This window comes from Orcinus orca, chromosome 16 (assembly GCF_937001465.1).
Source record: "Orcinus orca chromosome 16, mOrcOrc1.1, whole genome shotgun sequence".
In the NCBI taxonomy this organism is placed as follows: Eukaryota; Metazoa; Chordata; class Mammalia; order Artiodactyla; family Delphinidae; genus Orcinus; species Orcinus orca.
In genome coordinates, this window is record NC_064574.1 from 16794285 (window position 1) to 16810556 (window position 16272).

At 49.2% G+C, this 16272-nt stretch overlaps 2 protein-coding genes across 6 annotated transcripts in view; one reads left to right on the forward strand and one right to left on the reverse strand.

Moving 5' to 3' along the window:
* GDAP1L1 (ganglioside induced differentiation associated protein 1 like 1) overlaps positions 1 to 15975 on the reverse strand; it is a 32374-nt gene extending 16399 nt beyond the window's left edge. The window contains exons 1-4 of one of the 5 annotated variants that reach the window (XM_049698709.1): positions 15785 to 15975; positions 5440 to 5619; positions 4256 to 4397; positions 3974 to 4013 (exon numbers count right to left, since the gene is read on the reverse strand). In XM_049698709.1, the coding sequence (XP_049554666.1) occupies positions 3974 to 4013; positions 4256 to 4368 (153 nt within the window). In that variant the 5' untranslated portion in view covers positions 4369 to 4397; positions 5440 to 5619; positions 15785 to 15975. Of the gene's footprint in view, positions 1 to 3973; positions 4014 to 4255; positions 4538 to 4573; positions 4769 to 5439; positions 5620 to 15784 lie in introns of those variants that run through there. The other 4 variants (XM_049698710.1, XM_033433764.2, XM_004272873.4 and 1 more) reach the window with 4 other exon arrangements.
* Positions 1 to 16272, forward strand: part of SERINC3 (serine incorporator 3) — a 379749-nt gene that overhangs the window by 199920 nt on the left and 163557 nt on the right. The gene's annotated exons all lie outside the window — the stretch shown is intronic.

Below are 16272 nucleotides of genomic sequence, written 5' to 3' on the forward strand. Positions count from 1 at the left end.
CTGCCCAGCCACCCAGCGTCTGGGTCAAGCTGGGATCTCTGAACGGACGGAAACAGAAACTAAATCAGGCCTTTGCCGTTGGCGGGTCCAGACGTTTGGCCTTCCATCCTGGCAGGGCCTCTGCTCCCAGGGACCACTCCCTGGGCACTGCCCTTGAACTCCAGTGAGGGTGCCTGGTGGGGCTCCTGCCTGGGGAGGGGACTGTCTTTAGAGGAACAACAGTCCTGCTTGAAGCTGCCTCAGGATCACACCAGCAAGCAGCCAAGGAGACTTTCTCCTTTAGCTGAGCTGCAGGCCAGAGCCATGTGCCATCCTGCAGGGGAGGGGGCGGGGGAGGAAGCCAGGCCCAGGGGGAGGGCGTGCGGCCACCAAGGCCATCTGCCTTCTTTGCCTCCTGGAACTGCACCAGACTTAGGTGGTCACCACTCAGTGTGACCAGACATCAGCCAACTCTGGGCAAACTATCCCCCCTGTGGGTGCCTGAAAGTCACCCACTGGGGCTTCACTGTCATGGCTAGGTACTGTCCCCCCTCACCCGGGCCCTTGTTTATGAGAAAACTGTGATGGGCTGGGCTGGCGTCTCTGCCCAGCCACTTAGTTGCAGTGTGACTTTGTAAAAGACACTTAGAGTCTCGGAGTCGTAGTTTATTTATCACAAATACTTTAAAAAAATTAATAAGCTTTATTTCTTACACCAGTTTTAGGCCTACAGAATCAAATGCCTTTTTTATGTAACATCTTATGGCTTACAAGTGCGCCACTTTTCAACACTTATTTATTGAGTGCGTACTCTGTGCCAGGTCTTGTTCTAAGTGCTCAAGACTCAGCCGTGAGCAAAACAAAGATCCCTGCCCTCAGGGAGCTGACATTCTGGTGGAGGCAGACAGATGAGAAGCAGTTAAAATGAGACGGTGTGTCAAAAGATAGTGAGCTCATCGGAAAAAAGAAAATATAGAGCAAGGTAAGGGAAATTGGGGGTGCCAGGGAATCAGGGAGGCAAGTGGCAATTTTAAGTAGGGCGACCCATCAGGGCAGGCCTCTCTGAGAAGGTGACATTTGAGCAAAGAACAAAGAGAGAGTAGTCCACACAGGGATCCAGGCAGAGGGGACAGCCAGTGCAAAGGCCCTGAGGTGGGAGCGTGTCTGACATGTTTGAAAAATGGTGAGGTGGCCATCCTGCTGGAGCAGGATGGATGGAGGTGACAAAAGGAGAGGAGGTCAGAAAGGGTCATGCACAGGGACATTTAATTGAGACTCCTAGACCCAGGGGTCTATGAATAAATTCAGGGAGTCCTCAAACTAGGATGGGAAAATTACAGGTTTATTTTCAGTCATGTCAAGCTGACACTTAGCATTCTCTTCAATTATGAGTGTAGGCAACAAAGCATGGTGGTGTTAGCAGTGCCTGTAATATTGTCACCACTAGGAATCAGGTATTTTCATCACTTCACAGTTGCTGCAATTACATCCGTCACGACTTCAACATTACAGTAGTTATTAGTCCTGCCACTAGGTCATGTGATACTATGGGTTAATGCAGAAACACATATTATTATGTAACAAATTTGTTTTGAAAATATGTCAATAGCTTTACTTCAGTATGATTGGTTTTCCTTCTAATCTAATACTCCTATGTATTTGATGTTATTCAATTAACAGTACTATTCTGAGAAAAGTCCATAGGCTTCCCCCGAATGATGAGTGGGTCCATGACCCAGGCAAGGTTAGATCCTGCAGTAGGGCCTGAGGCCATTATGAGGACTCCGGCTTTTTCCTGGAAGGACTTGTGAGCCACTGTAGGCTTCTGAGCAGAGGAGTAGTGAGATGTGCAGTTCTCGCCTGTGGACCTCCTGGGAGTGGGAGAGGGGGTGGTAAATGGTCAAGGGCAGCATGGACAGGGCTGGGGCACCAGTGCCCAAGAGCTTGAAAAGTAAGGCCAGGGTGGCAGGTAGAGATCATTTACTTCCCTTCTGCCATGTCTGGGAGGGCCCTCTGCATGCAGGAAAGGCCCTTTAGGACTGATGCGAAAGAAGGAAATGCGCCTGCTAAGCCCATACTGTGTGCCAGACACTTAACACATGTCCCTGTCCTTTCAGTCCCCCAGGAATCCTACAGGGTTGGATGTAAACATCTCCTTTTCCAGATGAGGATGTTGAGGCACAGAGGAGGTGAAGTGACTTGTCCAAGGTCACACAGCCAGTAAGCACTCAAGATGAGACTGGAACCAGGACCATCTGACTGCAGAGCCCATGTGTTTTCCATCAGGCTACACTGCCTCTAGAACCCACCACAGGCCCCTGGGCAAGGGGAAGGCCCTGGCAGGAGAGGCAGGAGAATGCTAGGCTGCCTTAGTCAGAGGTTTGGTCACAAATGGGATTGCAGTGGGTGGTCCCATCCCTGACTAAGGGGCCACCTTAGCCCTGAGCTCATGCTGAATAAGGAATATTCAGGAGGCTCCCTCAGGAAATGGTGATGGGAAGGGCCACCCTCCTACCTCCTGGTCACTGGGGCCTGGCTCCTGAGGTTCTGGGGAGGAGGACATCCTGGCATCTGGAGGTCAGTCTGATTCATTCCCAAACCCCCCAGCAACTTGTATAGAGCCTGGCATGCAGTAGGTGTTCAGCATGCATGTACAGAAGAGTCCCAGCATGACCTTGGTTAACTCCAACCCCTCCTTTACCTAGCACTTTAGTGATATCATAACACCCGTTATGAACAGAGCCTTGACACCATGCCAGGCACTGCGATCAGCACTTTTTGTGCATCATCTCATTTCACCATCACAATAGCCTTCTGAAGAAGGTACTGCCACTAGCTCCATTTTACAGATTATAAAACTGAGACTTTAGGGAAGCAAAGTGACCTGCTGAAAACTCCATGGTGAATTATTGGAGAAGATGGCTCTCCTGCTGGGGACTTTCTGGCCTCATAGTCTGTACTTTAAACTAGGAACTACTCAAAGGGGGATCAGTGGACCAGCTTCATCAGCCTCACCTGGTAGCCTGTTAGAATGCAGCATCTTGGGCCCTACTCCAGATCTGCTGAATCAAAATCTCTGGGGTGGGACCCAGTATTCTGTGCTTGAACCAGTAATGTATGCTCAAGTTTGACCAGTGCCAGTGTAGAACACTAAGCAGTACCGCCTGTTCAACAACCCTCAGCAATCCTGAGAGGGGGTTGCAATTAGAAGAAGTTGCTGTTATTGTTATTATTATCCCATTTTCCAGATGATGGAACTGAGCCTAGACCAAGAATCAAACCAAAGAGCCTGGTTCCAAGGCCATTTCTCTTTAAGGAATCTGTTTCTCCATCTGGAAAATGAGTGAATGGAACAAAAGGATCTTCCAGGGAGAAGAGAAGTCGAAGGGTCAGGCAATGGGTGACCCTTAGGCTCCAACAGGACCGGCTGCTGGGACCTGGCCATGGTGCTGAATTCGTACCCCACAGAGAGGACAGCTCAGGGTGAGAGACTGCGCTCCTAGAGGCCCCTGGTCTTGCAGGCTCAGTGCTTGGACCTCACCCCCAGGAAGCGGGAACCCCGATAACTCAACACCAGGCTGCATTCCCAACCGCCTTCTAGCTCCCCTGAGTCTGAGATGGGACCGTGTGGCCGTCTGTGCCTTTAAGAGCAAAAAGCACAGACCTTACGGGCCAGCTGAGCTGGTTTGAGGAGATGGGTTAACTCCTTCCTTCTCAGCTCAGGATTGGGGGTGGGGTGGGGGGAGGGCTAGGGTCAGACCCTTCAAGCCCCAATCAGAAGGCCCCCAGCCGGGCAGAAGGGCAGAGGAGCTTTGACCCGCAGGCCTGTGGCATGGGGACAGCAGCGCGGGGGTGGGGGGGAGGTGGGGAGGGCCTGCGATGGGACTACTGGGGCCGGAGGCTGGACCCCAGGAAGCGCCCCTCCCCCCTCCCCGCAGCAGCAGCCCCCTCCGACAGGCCGCCTTCCCAGCAGTGCCCATTCCCTTCCCCTTGCCTTTGTCTCTCTTCTCAGCTCTTCAACAGACCGGGTCTTTCTGGGAGGGAAAGAGGCAGAACGGGTGTTCCTAGAATTAGGGACGGTGCTCCTGGGGCCCAAGATAGGGCCAGTCACCTCCCGGGAGGGCAGCCCAGCTTCCCCCATCCTCCGGGCCCCGAAGCCCCCGATTCTACCCTCCAGTCTCTCACCAGGTCTTCAGACCCCTTAAGCCCTCCCGGATCCCCTCCCCCAAGCCTCCTGGTGCATGGGTCGGGTTCCCCTGCTCCCTCCGGGCTCTACCTTCTGCGAGCTGAAGGACTGGGTCCAGTGGTACAGAACCAGGCTCTCCTTGGGCCAATGGGCGTGGCTGGCCGCTTCGGGTGCTTCGGGGGCCTCCACCGGCTTGGCCGCATCGCTCTCCAGCGCCGAGATGGGCCACCAGCTGCAGTTGGTGGGGGTCAGGTTATTGGGGGTCGCCATGACAGCCCGAAATCAGAGGGAAGAAAGAAGGAGGCTCCGGCGGTGGCGGCTCTCTCTCGCCCAGCATCACATGGCCTCGCCGAGCCTGCCCCTCTCCTTCGCTCCCTCCCTCCCATCCCCGTGAATGTCATTACTCACTGGGCGAGTGGGGGAGGGGCGAGGGGGATCCCGGGAGCTCCTTTCCTCCTCCTCCCCTTGGCCCACCCCTGGCCCGTGCCAGAAAAGCCACCAGTCCAAGGTCAGGCTCGGTGGAAGGGCACCAGGAGCCATAGGGAAGTTGGCCGTGCCCCCAGATAGCTCGAATCTGGCCAGCCACCTGCCGAAGATTCCACCATTATAAACGCATTCTGCCTCTCAAATCTTCTAAAAGGCAAATAGGACAACTGGTGTTATAGAAATACATTCCTTTATAAATCAGTGTCTGGAAATAGCTCGTCTCTCTTTGAAGCTGTTATTTTCTAACTTTTCTCCAGAAGGACCTCTAAGGGCAGAAGGGAACACATTATGATTTATTGAACAAACACTTACATAGCACTCCTGTGTGTCCAGGCACCATCAATTCATTTAACCCTCACAATAATCCTATTAGCCTCACTTGACAGAGGAGGAAACTGAGGCACGGAGAGGCTAAGTGACCTTGCCCAAGGTCATCTAGCTAGAAAGTGGTGGAGCTGAGATTCAAATCCAGGCTGACCGGCTCCAGAGTCTCTGTTTTTAGCCATAAGGTCATAACATGACAATAATGTGAACAACAGCACAGCAAGCATTTATCAACCCAAGCACTCTACATGCATCACCTCATTTCACCTGCACAGTAATCATTTTTTCCAGATGAGGGAGGTGAGGCTCAGCGATGTCAAGTCATTCATTGGTCCAAGGTCACACTTTCACCCCAGGAGACTGAGGCATGACTAGAGGAGCCCCATAATGCCTTTGCTGACACATAGTTTATCCTAAACATTCATGGGAACTTTACATAAATTCCTTAATATATCCTTGCTTACCTTGCTATAATGTTTTATTTATCATTGAGCAACTAGATGCACCAGGAAAATAAGCTTCTCAGTTTGCCCTCCATTGGCAACTTTGATCTTGGACTTTCAGCTTCCAGAAAATACATTTCTGTTGTTTAAGCCACCCAATTTCCGGTATTTTGTTATGGCAGCCAGAGCAGATTAATATACCTACAATAGAAGCGCATTATTTGTATCTTTTCAAAAGAATTCAAGTTGGGGCTTCCCTAGTGGTGCAGTGGTTAAGAATCCACCTCCCAATGCAGGGGACACGGGTTCGAGCCTTGGTCTGGGAAGATCCCACATGCCGCGGAGCGACTAAGCCCGTGCACCACAACTACTGAGCCTGCACTCTAGAGCCCGCGTGCCACAACTACTGAAGCCCGCATGCCACAACTACTGAAGACCGTGTGCCACAACTACTGAAGGCCGTGGGCCTAGAGCCCATGCTCTGCGACAAGAGAAGCCACTGCAATGAGAAGCCCGCGCACTGCAACAGAGCAACCCCCGCTCGCCACAACTAGAGAAAGCCCGCGCACAGCAACAAAGACCCAACGCAGCCAAAAATAAATTAAAAAAAAAAAAAAGAATTCAAAGTTGATAAAAAAAGAGATACTACTGGATTTCCCCTTACTACTGGGGGCAAAGCCGGTCTTGGTCCCCACACTACAGGAAAAGAGGGAGGAATTAACATGGTCATCTCAGGACCTTTAGCCAGGTCCTTTACAGAAATCCCACAAGAAGAGTATTAATGTCCACACTTGACAGAGGGGAAAACAGGCTCGGCAAACAGAAAATGTCTCACCTCGTATCATCACATAGGAACCAGCAGAGCTGGAGCTGGGATCTGCGTCTACCTGATCCCCAGATACACCTGAGGTTTTGTTGCTGTTTTTTCTTAAAGATTTTTTTTTTTTTGGATTTGGACCAATTTTAAAGTCTTTATTGAATTTGTTACAGTTTTGCTTCTGTTTTATGTTTTGGTTTTTTGGCCACGAGGCATGTGTGATCCTACCTCCCTGACCAGGGATCGAACCCGCACCCCCTCATTGGAAGGTGAAGTCCTAACCCCTGGGCCGCCAGGGAAGTCCCAGCACCTGAGTTCTTTTCTCCTCCTCCTGCTACCTCCATAGAACAGATGCTGAAATGGTCACAGGGTGGGGTGGGGCTGGACGACATCCTTTAGCCAGTAAGGATCACTCAGGAGATTTTGCTTCCAAATTCTGGGCAGGATGAATGGTTCTCCTGGGAATTAAAAGTCACCTAAAGGAATTCACTGTGAAAAATCCTAACAGCGAATACATCTAACTTCTACATCTATTACATCAGGGCCCGCTGACTCAGGAAGCCACAGAGATCAGAGAAATGCCATAAATGCCGTAAATATGAGGCCGGCCAGGTATGATCCCACAGGGTGTGGTGGGGATTGTGGCGACTCATAGATCCCAAGTTGGTCTTGTAACAAACATAGTTGTGAGCCAGAGCTAAGCCCTCGTGTAGTTTGTTTGCAGCCTCTGCTTTTGATAACTTAGTTTTTGCCACAATCCTCGAGGCAGTGTGTTAGTTAATATAGCACTAGCTACTGTAACAGCTAAACTGCCAAATCCCAGTGACTTTCTTTACCCAGTTGAAGTTTTTTTTCACTCACGTTAAGTCCAATTAGCAGCCGGTGGGGGGAGGGGCAGGGGGTTCTGTCAACCTGCCTTTGCGGCTTCCAAGATCACCCAGGCATTGATATCCAATGGGCATAGATCTTTATGGGCAGATAGTAAAGAGAGAGCAGAACACCAGGTGAGCACTCCTCACTCTGCTCACATTCCATTGGACAGAACCCTGTGGCTGCCCCACTTAAATGCAAAGCAGAGCTGGGTATGTGAGTCCCTGGCCTGTAGCAGCCACTTTCCAACAACTGTCCTATGGATGGGTAAACAGATCTTATCCATCCCTGCCTCAGGCAGTTATTATCATCTCTGGTTTATCAATGGAGATACAAATCTCAGAGAGGCTAAGTGACCTGTGAGAAGTCACACAGCCAGGAGCACTGTCTTTCTGACTCCAACCCAAGGATCTTTTTTCTGCCTTAACGTTTCCCAAACTTGCCATCTCATGAGCATCTCTTGTTAAACATACAGGTTCTTGGCCCTCACCCCAGACCTTGAACTGAATGTTCGGCAGAGAGTGTGGTAACTCGTACTTCCACTGAGAATCCCAAGATGATTTTTATATCAGTCTCTACCCTTGGGGCTGCACCCTGGGAACTTTGTGAAACGCTAACCACTTGGCTTCAGCCCCTAGAAATTCTCAATCAATTGGTCTGTGGGGAGGGGCCCTGATATCGACATGTTGTAAAGCTCTCGGGTGACTCTGATGTGCGGCCAGGACTCAGAAACACTGCCTCTGGTCCCCAAGCAAACTGGGCTGGTCATCAGAGTCACCTGCGGGAGACTTTCAAACTAAAGCAGCAAGAGAGAGAGGGAGGGAGGGAGGGAAGGAAGAAGGGAGGCTATCACGTGATTCTTGACCCTGGGAATCGGCTTTTTAAAAAACTGTTCAAATGATTCTAACATGCAGTCCCGGTTGAGAACTACTGAATAAATGGACCAGAAGATTCTGAATCAGTAGAGCACAGGCTCTGGACGCGCAGGCTCAGCAGCCATGGCTCACGGGCCCAGCCGCTCCGCGGCACGTGGGATCTTCCCAGGGCACGAACCCGTGTCCCCAGGGCACAAACCCATGTCCCCGGCATCGGCAGGCGGACTCTCAACCACTGCACCACCAGGGAAGCCCCAAACTTTCCATATTTTTAAAGTTCTTCCAGGAGACTGTGATTCCACTGCCCTAGGGCTTTGCTACTCAAAGTCTGGTCTGAAGTATCAGCACATCACTGGGAACTAGTAAGACATGCAGAATCTCAGGCCCAACCCTAGACCTGCTAAATCGAAATCCACAATTAACAAGACCCCCAGGAGATCAACACACACGAGTGGGAAAAGCACTGCTCTCAGGCACACGGGCTTTTTGCAGGGAGGACAGCAGTTTATATCCTCCAGTCAGGGCTGACTCAGCTTCTCTCCATCCCCACTCATCCCCTCTTGAGGCTGCAGAACCTTTTCTAGTGTCACCAGCATAGTCTGTCCTCAAAGGTCTGGGCCTTGCTGCCCCCATGCCGTGGCCATCTGTTCACGCATACTTTGTTGGAAGGTCTGGGCATGCTCACAGGTCAATGACTCAACAGGGAGCTGGCAGGCCCTTCCTGCCAGGGCAGGACATCACAGATGCTGGGCATTGACTTGAGGAGCAGACCGTGGGATTGGTTGCTTCACCTGAAGAAGATCTCTTCTTCAGGTGGGAAGCACCTGGCACAGGGTCTGGCATGTAACAGCATCTGCCCGGTAAATATTTGTTGACCTAAATGTAAATGGATGAAAATGAGCACTAATCCTTTGTCTCTGAATGGTAATTTTTGTGCACTCCTTTTGTGCCCTTTAAAGCATTTTTGTCAGGTGTTTAGATTGTTTTTCTTCTTGTTTTCTCATTAAGTTCTAATTCTTTTTCATCTGGCTTCTCTCTGCACGGCATCCTTTGTAATGGTAAAATAATGGAAACATCCTAAATGGCTCATGAGGGGGGTTTGTTAAATCATTCAGGGGCTCTCTTCCCCCAAAGCCCATCCACCAATACACGTTAAGAACCTCTTTTCTGGAAGGATCCCAACAAGACACCAACAAGCACGGTCTCTGGATCGGTGGAATTCTGGGTGTTCTCTATGAATTCTCTATGAACTACTTTTTGCTTGGCTGTATCTTCTTTTTTTTTTTTCCTGTTCTGAGCACCTATTACTTTTGAATAAGAAAAACTAACCAACAGGAACTGGACTGGTTCTAAACTTCATTTAAAATCTCTCATTTATTTTAGCCAGCTTTATCTAATTGACAATGTTTTTATTTAAGAAAATTGCAAATTGGAAAAGAGTTAGTGCTATCCATAACCGATTAGCAAGAAAGCTGAGGCCCAAAGAAGTAAAGTGGTTTATGTGTCCCAGAGAAAGAGCCAGGCAGGAGCAGAACTCAGGCCCTGACTTGTGGGTGGGTGTTCTTTCCCTCACATCACTCCCTTCCCTTCCCTCTGGGAGCCTCTTAACAGCGCGCGCGCTCTCTCTCTCTCTCTCTCTCTTTCTCTCTCTCTTTCTAAGTCTCTCTTTCTCTTTCTCTCTCTCTTTCTAAGTCAACAATGTAGGGGCGTCTCAGGCATCCATGGCCTCACAGGGTGGACATTCCATCCCACTGTGTGAATGGATCTGTGTGGATTCCAGAGAGTGGACAGAGCCATTAGACGAGGCAGCCTCACATCTGCCCTTACTTCCTGTAAAGCCACAGTGAGCTGCACATCAAATGCATAGAACCACGGGCAGAAGTCCTGCCTGCCTGGCCCTGGGCCAGGAGGAGCTGCCTGCCCACTTTGAAAGTCTGCTACTGGGCCATCTGCAAAGGCTTCAGGCAAGCCTACGCCATTTCTGCCACGTGGGACATTTTCTCAGGAGGATCCAGGTAATACCAACCAGTCCTCCATGGACACTTCCTTCAGGCTGGCTATGGCTTGCTCTAGGCCAAGTAAAAGGAGTGGGACCCTTCTCTAGGGGTCCTTGCCATGCTGGACTGGGCTTGGGGCAGGGCTCTAGCCCTTTTCCATTTGGACAGGACCCAGAGGAGGGAAATGTGAGCACATCCTTGACGCACCAGAGCTGATACCAGCAGCCCCAGGTTCTGCAGAAGCCCCATGGCCTTGGCTGGCTGCAATGCCTGGGAGGCGCACAGGGTGAATGGATCTCAGGTTTCACAGCTAAGAAAGGAGCCTGAGGATTTTATTTTTCCTGGCGTCTGGGCAGCTGAGTCCATGGCAGGTGTTCGGGTGCCCTAAGGTCAGCCTGGGAAAGCTTTTGTCTTGGAGCCCTGGTCTGTGGTGAGGAGTGTCTCTGGACTAAAATGATCCTCGGAGGTGGCTCCTGGGCCTGGGTGTCTGCTGGAAGAAGGTACTTTGGAAGAGAAATGGAGAAATTCTGAAGCCAGAGGATGGGGGACTTGAACCTGAAATATTGACAGCTTCTCAAGGCCCACATTGAGGATTTCTTGCTACGCCTTATCAGGGAAAAACAAGCAGGCACTTACACGATCAAACCTTAAGAATAGACTGCATACGAACCAGCAAAGAGGTATAGCTTTTTAAAAAGCCTTTAATGGCTTTTCAAAAAAATACAAAAATATTACATGTTCATTATGACAACTGCAAGGAATTCCCTGGAGGTCCAGTGGTTAGGACTCAGCGCTTTCACTGCTGGGGCCTGGGTTCAATCCCTGGTTGGGGAACTAAAATCCTGCAAGCCGTGAGCCTCGGCCAAAAAACAAACAAACAAATCAAATAATATATTAAGGAGGAAGTAAAAATAACTCCATTCTCCCGAAGAGGTACAAAGTAAAATAAGGTATCATTTTTAGAACTACCAGATTGGCAAGATTAAAAAGAATGGCAATATCCAGCACTGGCAAAGGTGTAGGTCAGGGTTTTTCAACCTCAGCACAATTGACACGGCTTAAGGGATTCCTTGTGCCCCACACTTTAAAATTCCCAAGGCAGCGGAACTTCCCTGGTGGCACAGTGGTTGAGAATCTGCCTGCCAATGCAGGGGACACGGGCTTGAGCCCTGGTCCGGGAAGATCCCACACGCCGCGGAGCAACTAAGCCCGTGCGCCACAACTACTGAGCCTGGGCTCTAGAGCCCGCGAGCCACAACTACTGAGCCAGTGTGCCACAACTACTGAAGCTCGCGTGCCTAGAGGCTGTGCTCCGCAGTGAGAGAAGCCACCGCAACAGAGCAGCCCCTGCTCGCCGCAACTAGAGAAAGCCTGCGCACAGCAAAGAAGACCCAAAGCAGCCAAAAATAAATAAATAATAAAATAAAATTCCCAGGGCAGCATCATATGCCCCATCTCACCAGATCCTCAAAGTAATTCTTCTAAATTGGCAGAGAGAGGTAGTTATATCCATTTTGCAGGTGGAGAAACTGAGACTCAGAGTACAGTGACTTGCCCAAGGGCTGAGCAGCAGGAAGCGGTAGAAATGGGGGCCCTGGAGAGAGCAAGAGGGAGCCCTGGTCTCTGGAGTCCCAGAGACCTACCCCCACCCCCGGGCCCCATAATAACGAGAGCAGGTCCAGCCACAGGCTCTCATAACCACAGGCCTAACATGCTTGCACTCCTTCTGTGGCCTCTAATCCTCAACTCCTCTTCAGCAATTATTCCTTCAACCAAAGCGGGTTCTCCTATCCCCGAAGTAATTCTCAGCCTTCTGGCTCTCCTTTGCTGAAGGCACCATGCTTTAGGAAGAGCAGGGATTTAAGATCTGACCTTGACAATCTCCAGCTGCACAAGTGGCTTCACCTCTCTGGGCCTCAACTGTAAAATGGAGATAAACGTACCTACCTCCCAGAATTGTTTTGGGGATTCAAGCTGTCGTGTGTGAATGCATTTTGCAAAATATAAAGGACTTAGAGACAGTAGTTCATTTTAACAAAGCTCTCTTTCTGTGAGGTTAGAATAACACTGCTAGGGTAACTGCAAGTGAGAGCAGTACATTGAACGGAAATCTGAATTTGAAATATGGACAAAGATTGGCCAGGTATATTGAGAAGAGAAGGCCACATGCAGAGTTCAGATTAATGGGTCTGTCCATCTAAGCTTGTAACTTACCTGAGCCAGGTTCCTTTAGAGCCTATTACTGGGATTGGGGAACTGTGCTGTCCCCAGGAAGAGGTGCCATGCGCTAAACATCTTAGGGCAGGGGGAACAGGGAAACAAGAAAACCCAATGTACTACCAGCGCCACGGGTTATATTTCCACACACGGGAAAATGGTCCTGGCAGGAAGCAAGTTAATATGTCTATCCAGGGTTTATGGGACTCCTCAGTTAATTTATTAACATTATAAAAGGTAACATATGCAGAAGCACCTTGGGCAGGGAACCATCTCCTACCATCTCAGTGAAATGTGGTAAATAAAAGTGACCTTATAAAGGAATGACAGCTACAACAGGCAGACTTAAACAAGATCATCTCACTGCTGGAGAGGGTGTAGGGAGGTGGACCCTGAGTGTGTGAATGGCTGATAACCTTTCTTTTAGGCAATTTATCAGTGCGTTACTGGCGACTTTAAACAGCGCATTCCTTCTCACTCAGGTGTTCCAGGTGTAAAATTCTACTCTAAGTAAATAATCATTCTTAGATATATATACACACACGTTTTTATGTGTATATATACACACAAACAAGGATTTTTCAGCTCAGAGTTCTTTTCATTTTTATTCTTGTTTTTATTGAAGTATAATATACATACAGAAAAATGCACATGTCCTAAGAATACAGCTTGATGAATTTTCACAACTAGAACGGGCCCATGGGCCCAGCGCCCAGATAAAGAAACTGTATGTCATCAGCACCACAGGCTGCCCCTCTCCTGCACTCTTCCAGTGACTTCTGCCCCCCACCCCACCATATAACCTCAGTCCTGACTTTTAACAGCATCGATTACTTCTATTTTTGCACTTTATATAAATGGAATCACATAGTATGTGCTGTTTTTCAGAGTTCTTTATTATAGCAAACACACACATATACAACACACACAGACACAACTGTCCAAAAATAAAGGAATGGTTAACTCCAGAAGAAATTATGAATATAAGTAATGGACTAGAATTCGGTCACTAAAATTATGTTTTGGGGACTTCCCTGGCAGTCCAGTGGTTAAGACTCTGTGCTTCCTGGACTTCCCTGGTGGTGCAGTGGTTAGGAACCCGCCTGCCAATGCAGGGGACACGGGTTCGAGCCCTGGTCTGGAAGATCGCACATGCTGCGGAGCAACTAAGCCCATGCACCACAACTACTGAGCCTGCGCTCTAGAGCCTGCGAGCCACAACTACTGAGCCCGCGTGCCTAGAGCCCATGCTCCGCAAGAAGAGAGGCCAACGCAATGAGAAGCCCACGCACCGCAACGAAGAGTAGCCCCCGCTCGCTGCAACCAGAGAAAGCCCACACGCAGCAACAAAGACCCAACGCAGCCAAAAACAATTTATTTATTATAAATAATATTTATAATAAATAATTTATTATTTATTATAAATAAATAAATTTAAAGAAAAAAAAAAGACTCCACAATTCCACTACAGGGGGCATGGGTTTGATCCCTAGTTAGGGAACTAAGATCCCGCATGGTGCACAGCACAGCCAAAAAAAAAAAAAAATGTTTTTGAGGAATATTTTGTGCCATGGAAGATGCTTACAATAGTTAATGAAAAAAAAGCAGAATATAAAACTGTATACATAGTTTATCAGCAATAAAAATACATACATTTAGGGAATTCCCTGGCAGTCCAGTGGTTAAGACTTCACACTTCCATTGCAGGGGGTGCGGGTTCGATCCCTGGTCGGGGAACTAAGATCCCACATGCTGTGCAATGCAGCCAAAAAAATAATAATTAAATTTAAAAAATAGATACATTTAAAATAATAATAATAATAGCAGCTAACATTTGTTGGACACTCACCAGGAACCTGGCAGCGTCCTATCAAATCACTCACTCGATCCTCTCCAAGCCCTCTGAGGTGGGTCTTGTCATTACCCCCATTTTTCAGAGCAGTAAATGGAGGCACAGGGGCTTGGGCAGCATGTCCAAGGCCACACAGAGGGGTGGGTGTGGTGAAGCCGGACTTCTAACAGAGCCAGCCTGGCTCCTAGGCACATCACAGCACTGCGACAAAATGCTGACAGTGGTCGTCCCCGGGTACTGGTAGTGGGGGACAAAGGCTGACGGCTGCTGCAGGGCCACCCAGGGCTTCTCCCCTCAGAACCTGAATCCTGTGCAGAGCGGCGTGGAGGGATCACAAACGTGTGGCATCTGATGGCGAGGGGCTGCCTGCGAATTCCTGGGCCCTGGCAAAGGCTGTGTCCCCAGTCTGATGAGGCCTGGCTGTTCAGCATTCCCTTTTGTTGAGTGAGCTTTCTGATATCCTTCCAGTAAATTCCTTTTCCACTCAAGCTAGTCAGAGTGGATTTCTCTATTCTCTGACACAGGCTCACCCAGGGAGTGAATGAGGTGAGAAGCATGGTGCGGCGAGGCCTGAGGACCGCAGACGAGCAGAAGAGGAGCCTGGGGAGGAGACGGAGCAGGACAGGCAGCGAGGACGGCCCTGGGCGCAGGGACCACAGAAGCTGGAAGGGGAGTGAGTTGAGGAGGAGGCCATGACCAGCGTCAGACAGTGCTCAGAACTCAAGCAACGTGAGAGCTGAGAAAGGGGCTGCTGGATTCAGTAGCAAGGAAGCCACTCCTGCCCTTGGCCAGAAGCGTTTCAGTGAGGATGGAAGTCTGGTTGCAGCAGACTGAACAATGAGAATCAAAGGAGAGACACTGACTATGGTCTAATGGGGAGAAAAAGGACGGGAACTTAGGGGGAATCCAGGTAGAAAGGGGCTTTGTGGGTTTGGGTTTTGTGGGGTTATTTTGTTTGTTTTGTTTTTGTTTTTTTAAATACAGGAGAAGACATGATGTATGTTTGCACGTACAGAAAAAATGGTGTGAGTTTCCAGAGAAGGTGCAAGAGACAGGAACCAAAGTGACGTTACAGTGGGGGCTTGTCTTGGAGGGAAGACACTTTAAGGAGGTGGGAAGGGAAAAGAATGGCGGTAGAGACAGGCAAAGGTGAACGGACGAAGACCAAGGTCTCAGATGGCATCTGAGGGCACAGGAGCACTCTTTTGGTGAAACCTTTTCCTCTTCCCTCAGGCAGAATAAGATGCTCATGAATTATAGGTAGATGTCAACCCTTGAGAGGGTGGCAGACTGGTTTAGAGCACAGGCAGGGCAAGGAAAGAATTCTTGGGAGTTGAGTCTGAGCCAGGAAACCGTGACACAGCAGCTCAAATGCAGAATAAGTTGAAGACTCTCATCAAGACACAGCTTCATTCAAAGTTAAAAAACCAAACCCAGCCATTGCGCGGTTGGCAGATATAACAAGTATGAGAGCCTAGAAGCTTAGCTCAACAGCTTCAGAGCAGGGCTCTTTAAACCTGCCGCGGCTGTTGTTGGCGTAGGTAAGATACTTCAGGATTCAAACATGAGAACCCAAGGTCCACGGTGCAAAGTCTGGCTCCCCCGCCCCCCCACGCTCTGACCTGCTTCTCTTGCTGTCCTGTATACCTTTTCAGTGTTTCTTTATTCACACACAAGTAATACAAATATATATTCTTAGCTCACATCTTGGTTTTTTGTTTGTTTGTTGTTTACTTACTGTATCTTGGAGAGCTTTCCTCAGTCCACAAAGAGCTTCCTCTGTTTCCAGCTACCTAGCGCTTCTGCATGGAGCCGCACCACGGTTTCTGTGCCCGGTCCTGTACAGATGGACATCTGGGTTGTTTCCAATCTTTTCGCTCTTACAACCAATGCTGCAATGGCTAACCTTTTACATAAGTCATTGCATGGATCTACAAATGTCATCTACAGGGTGGATGCCTAGACTTGTCATTTCACAATCCCTCCAGTAATATCTGAGCGAGCCTGTTGCCTACTGCCCACCCCCTACCTCCAACCCCACCGAATGTGCTCTCAAAGTTTGGAATTGTTGCCAACCCGATAGGTTACAATTGGTATCTCTGTGCACTTTTAACAAGCATTCATTTTTTTGAAGACTGAAAGTAAGCATCTTTTCATATGTTTGTATTTCTTTTTTTGGTGAACTATCTGTTCATATGCTTAGCTCCTCTTCTCCATTTTGCTGCT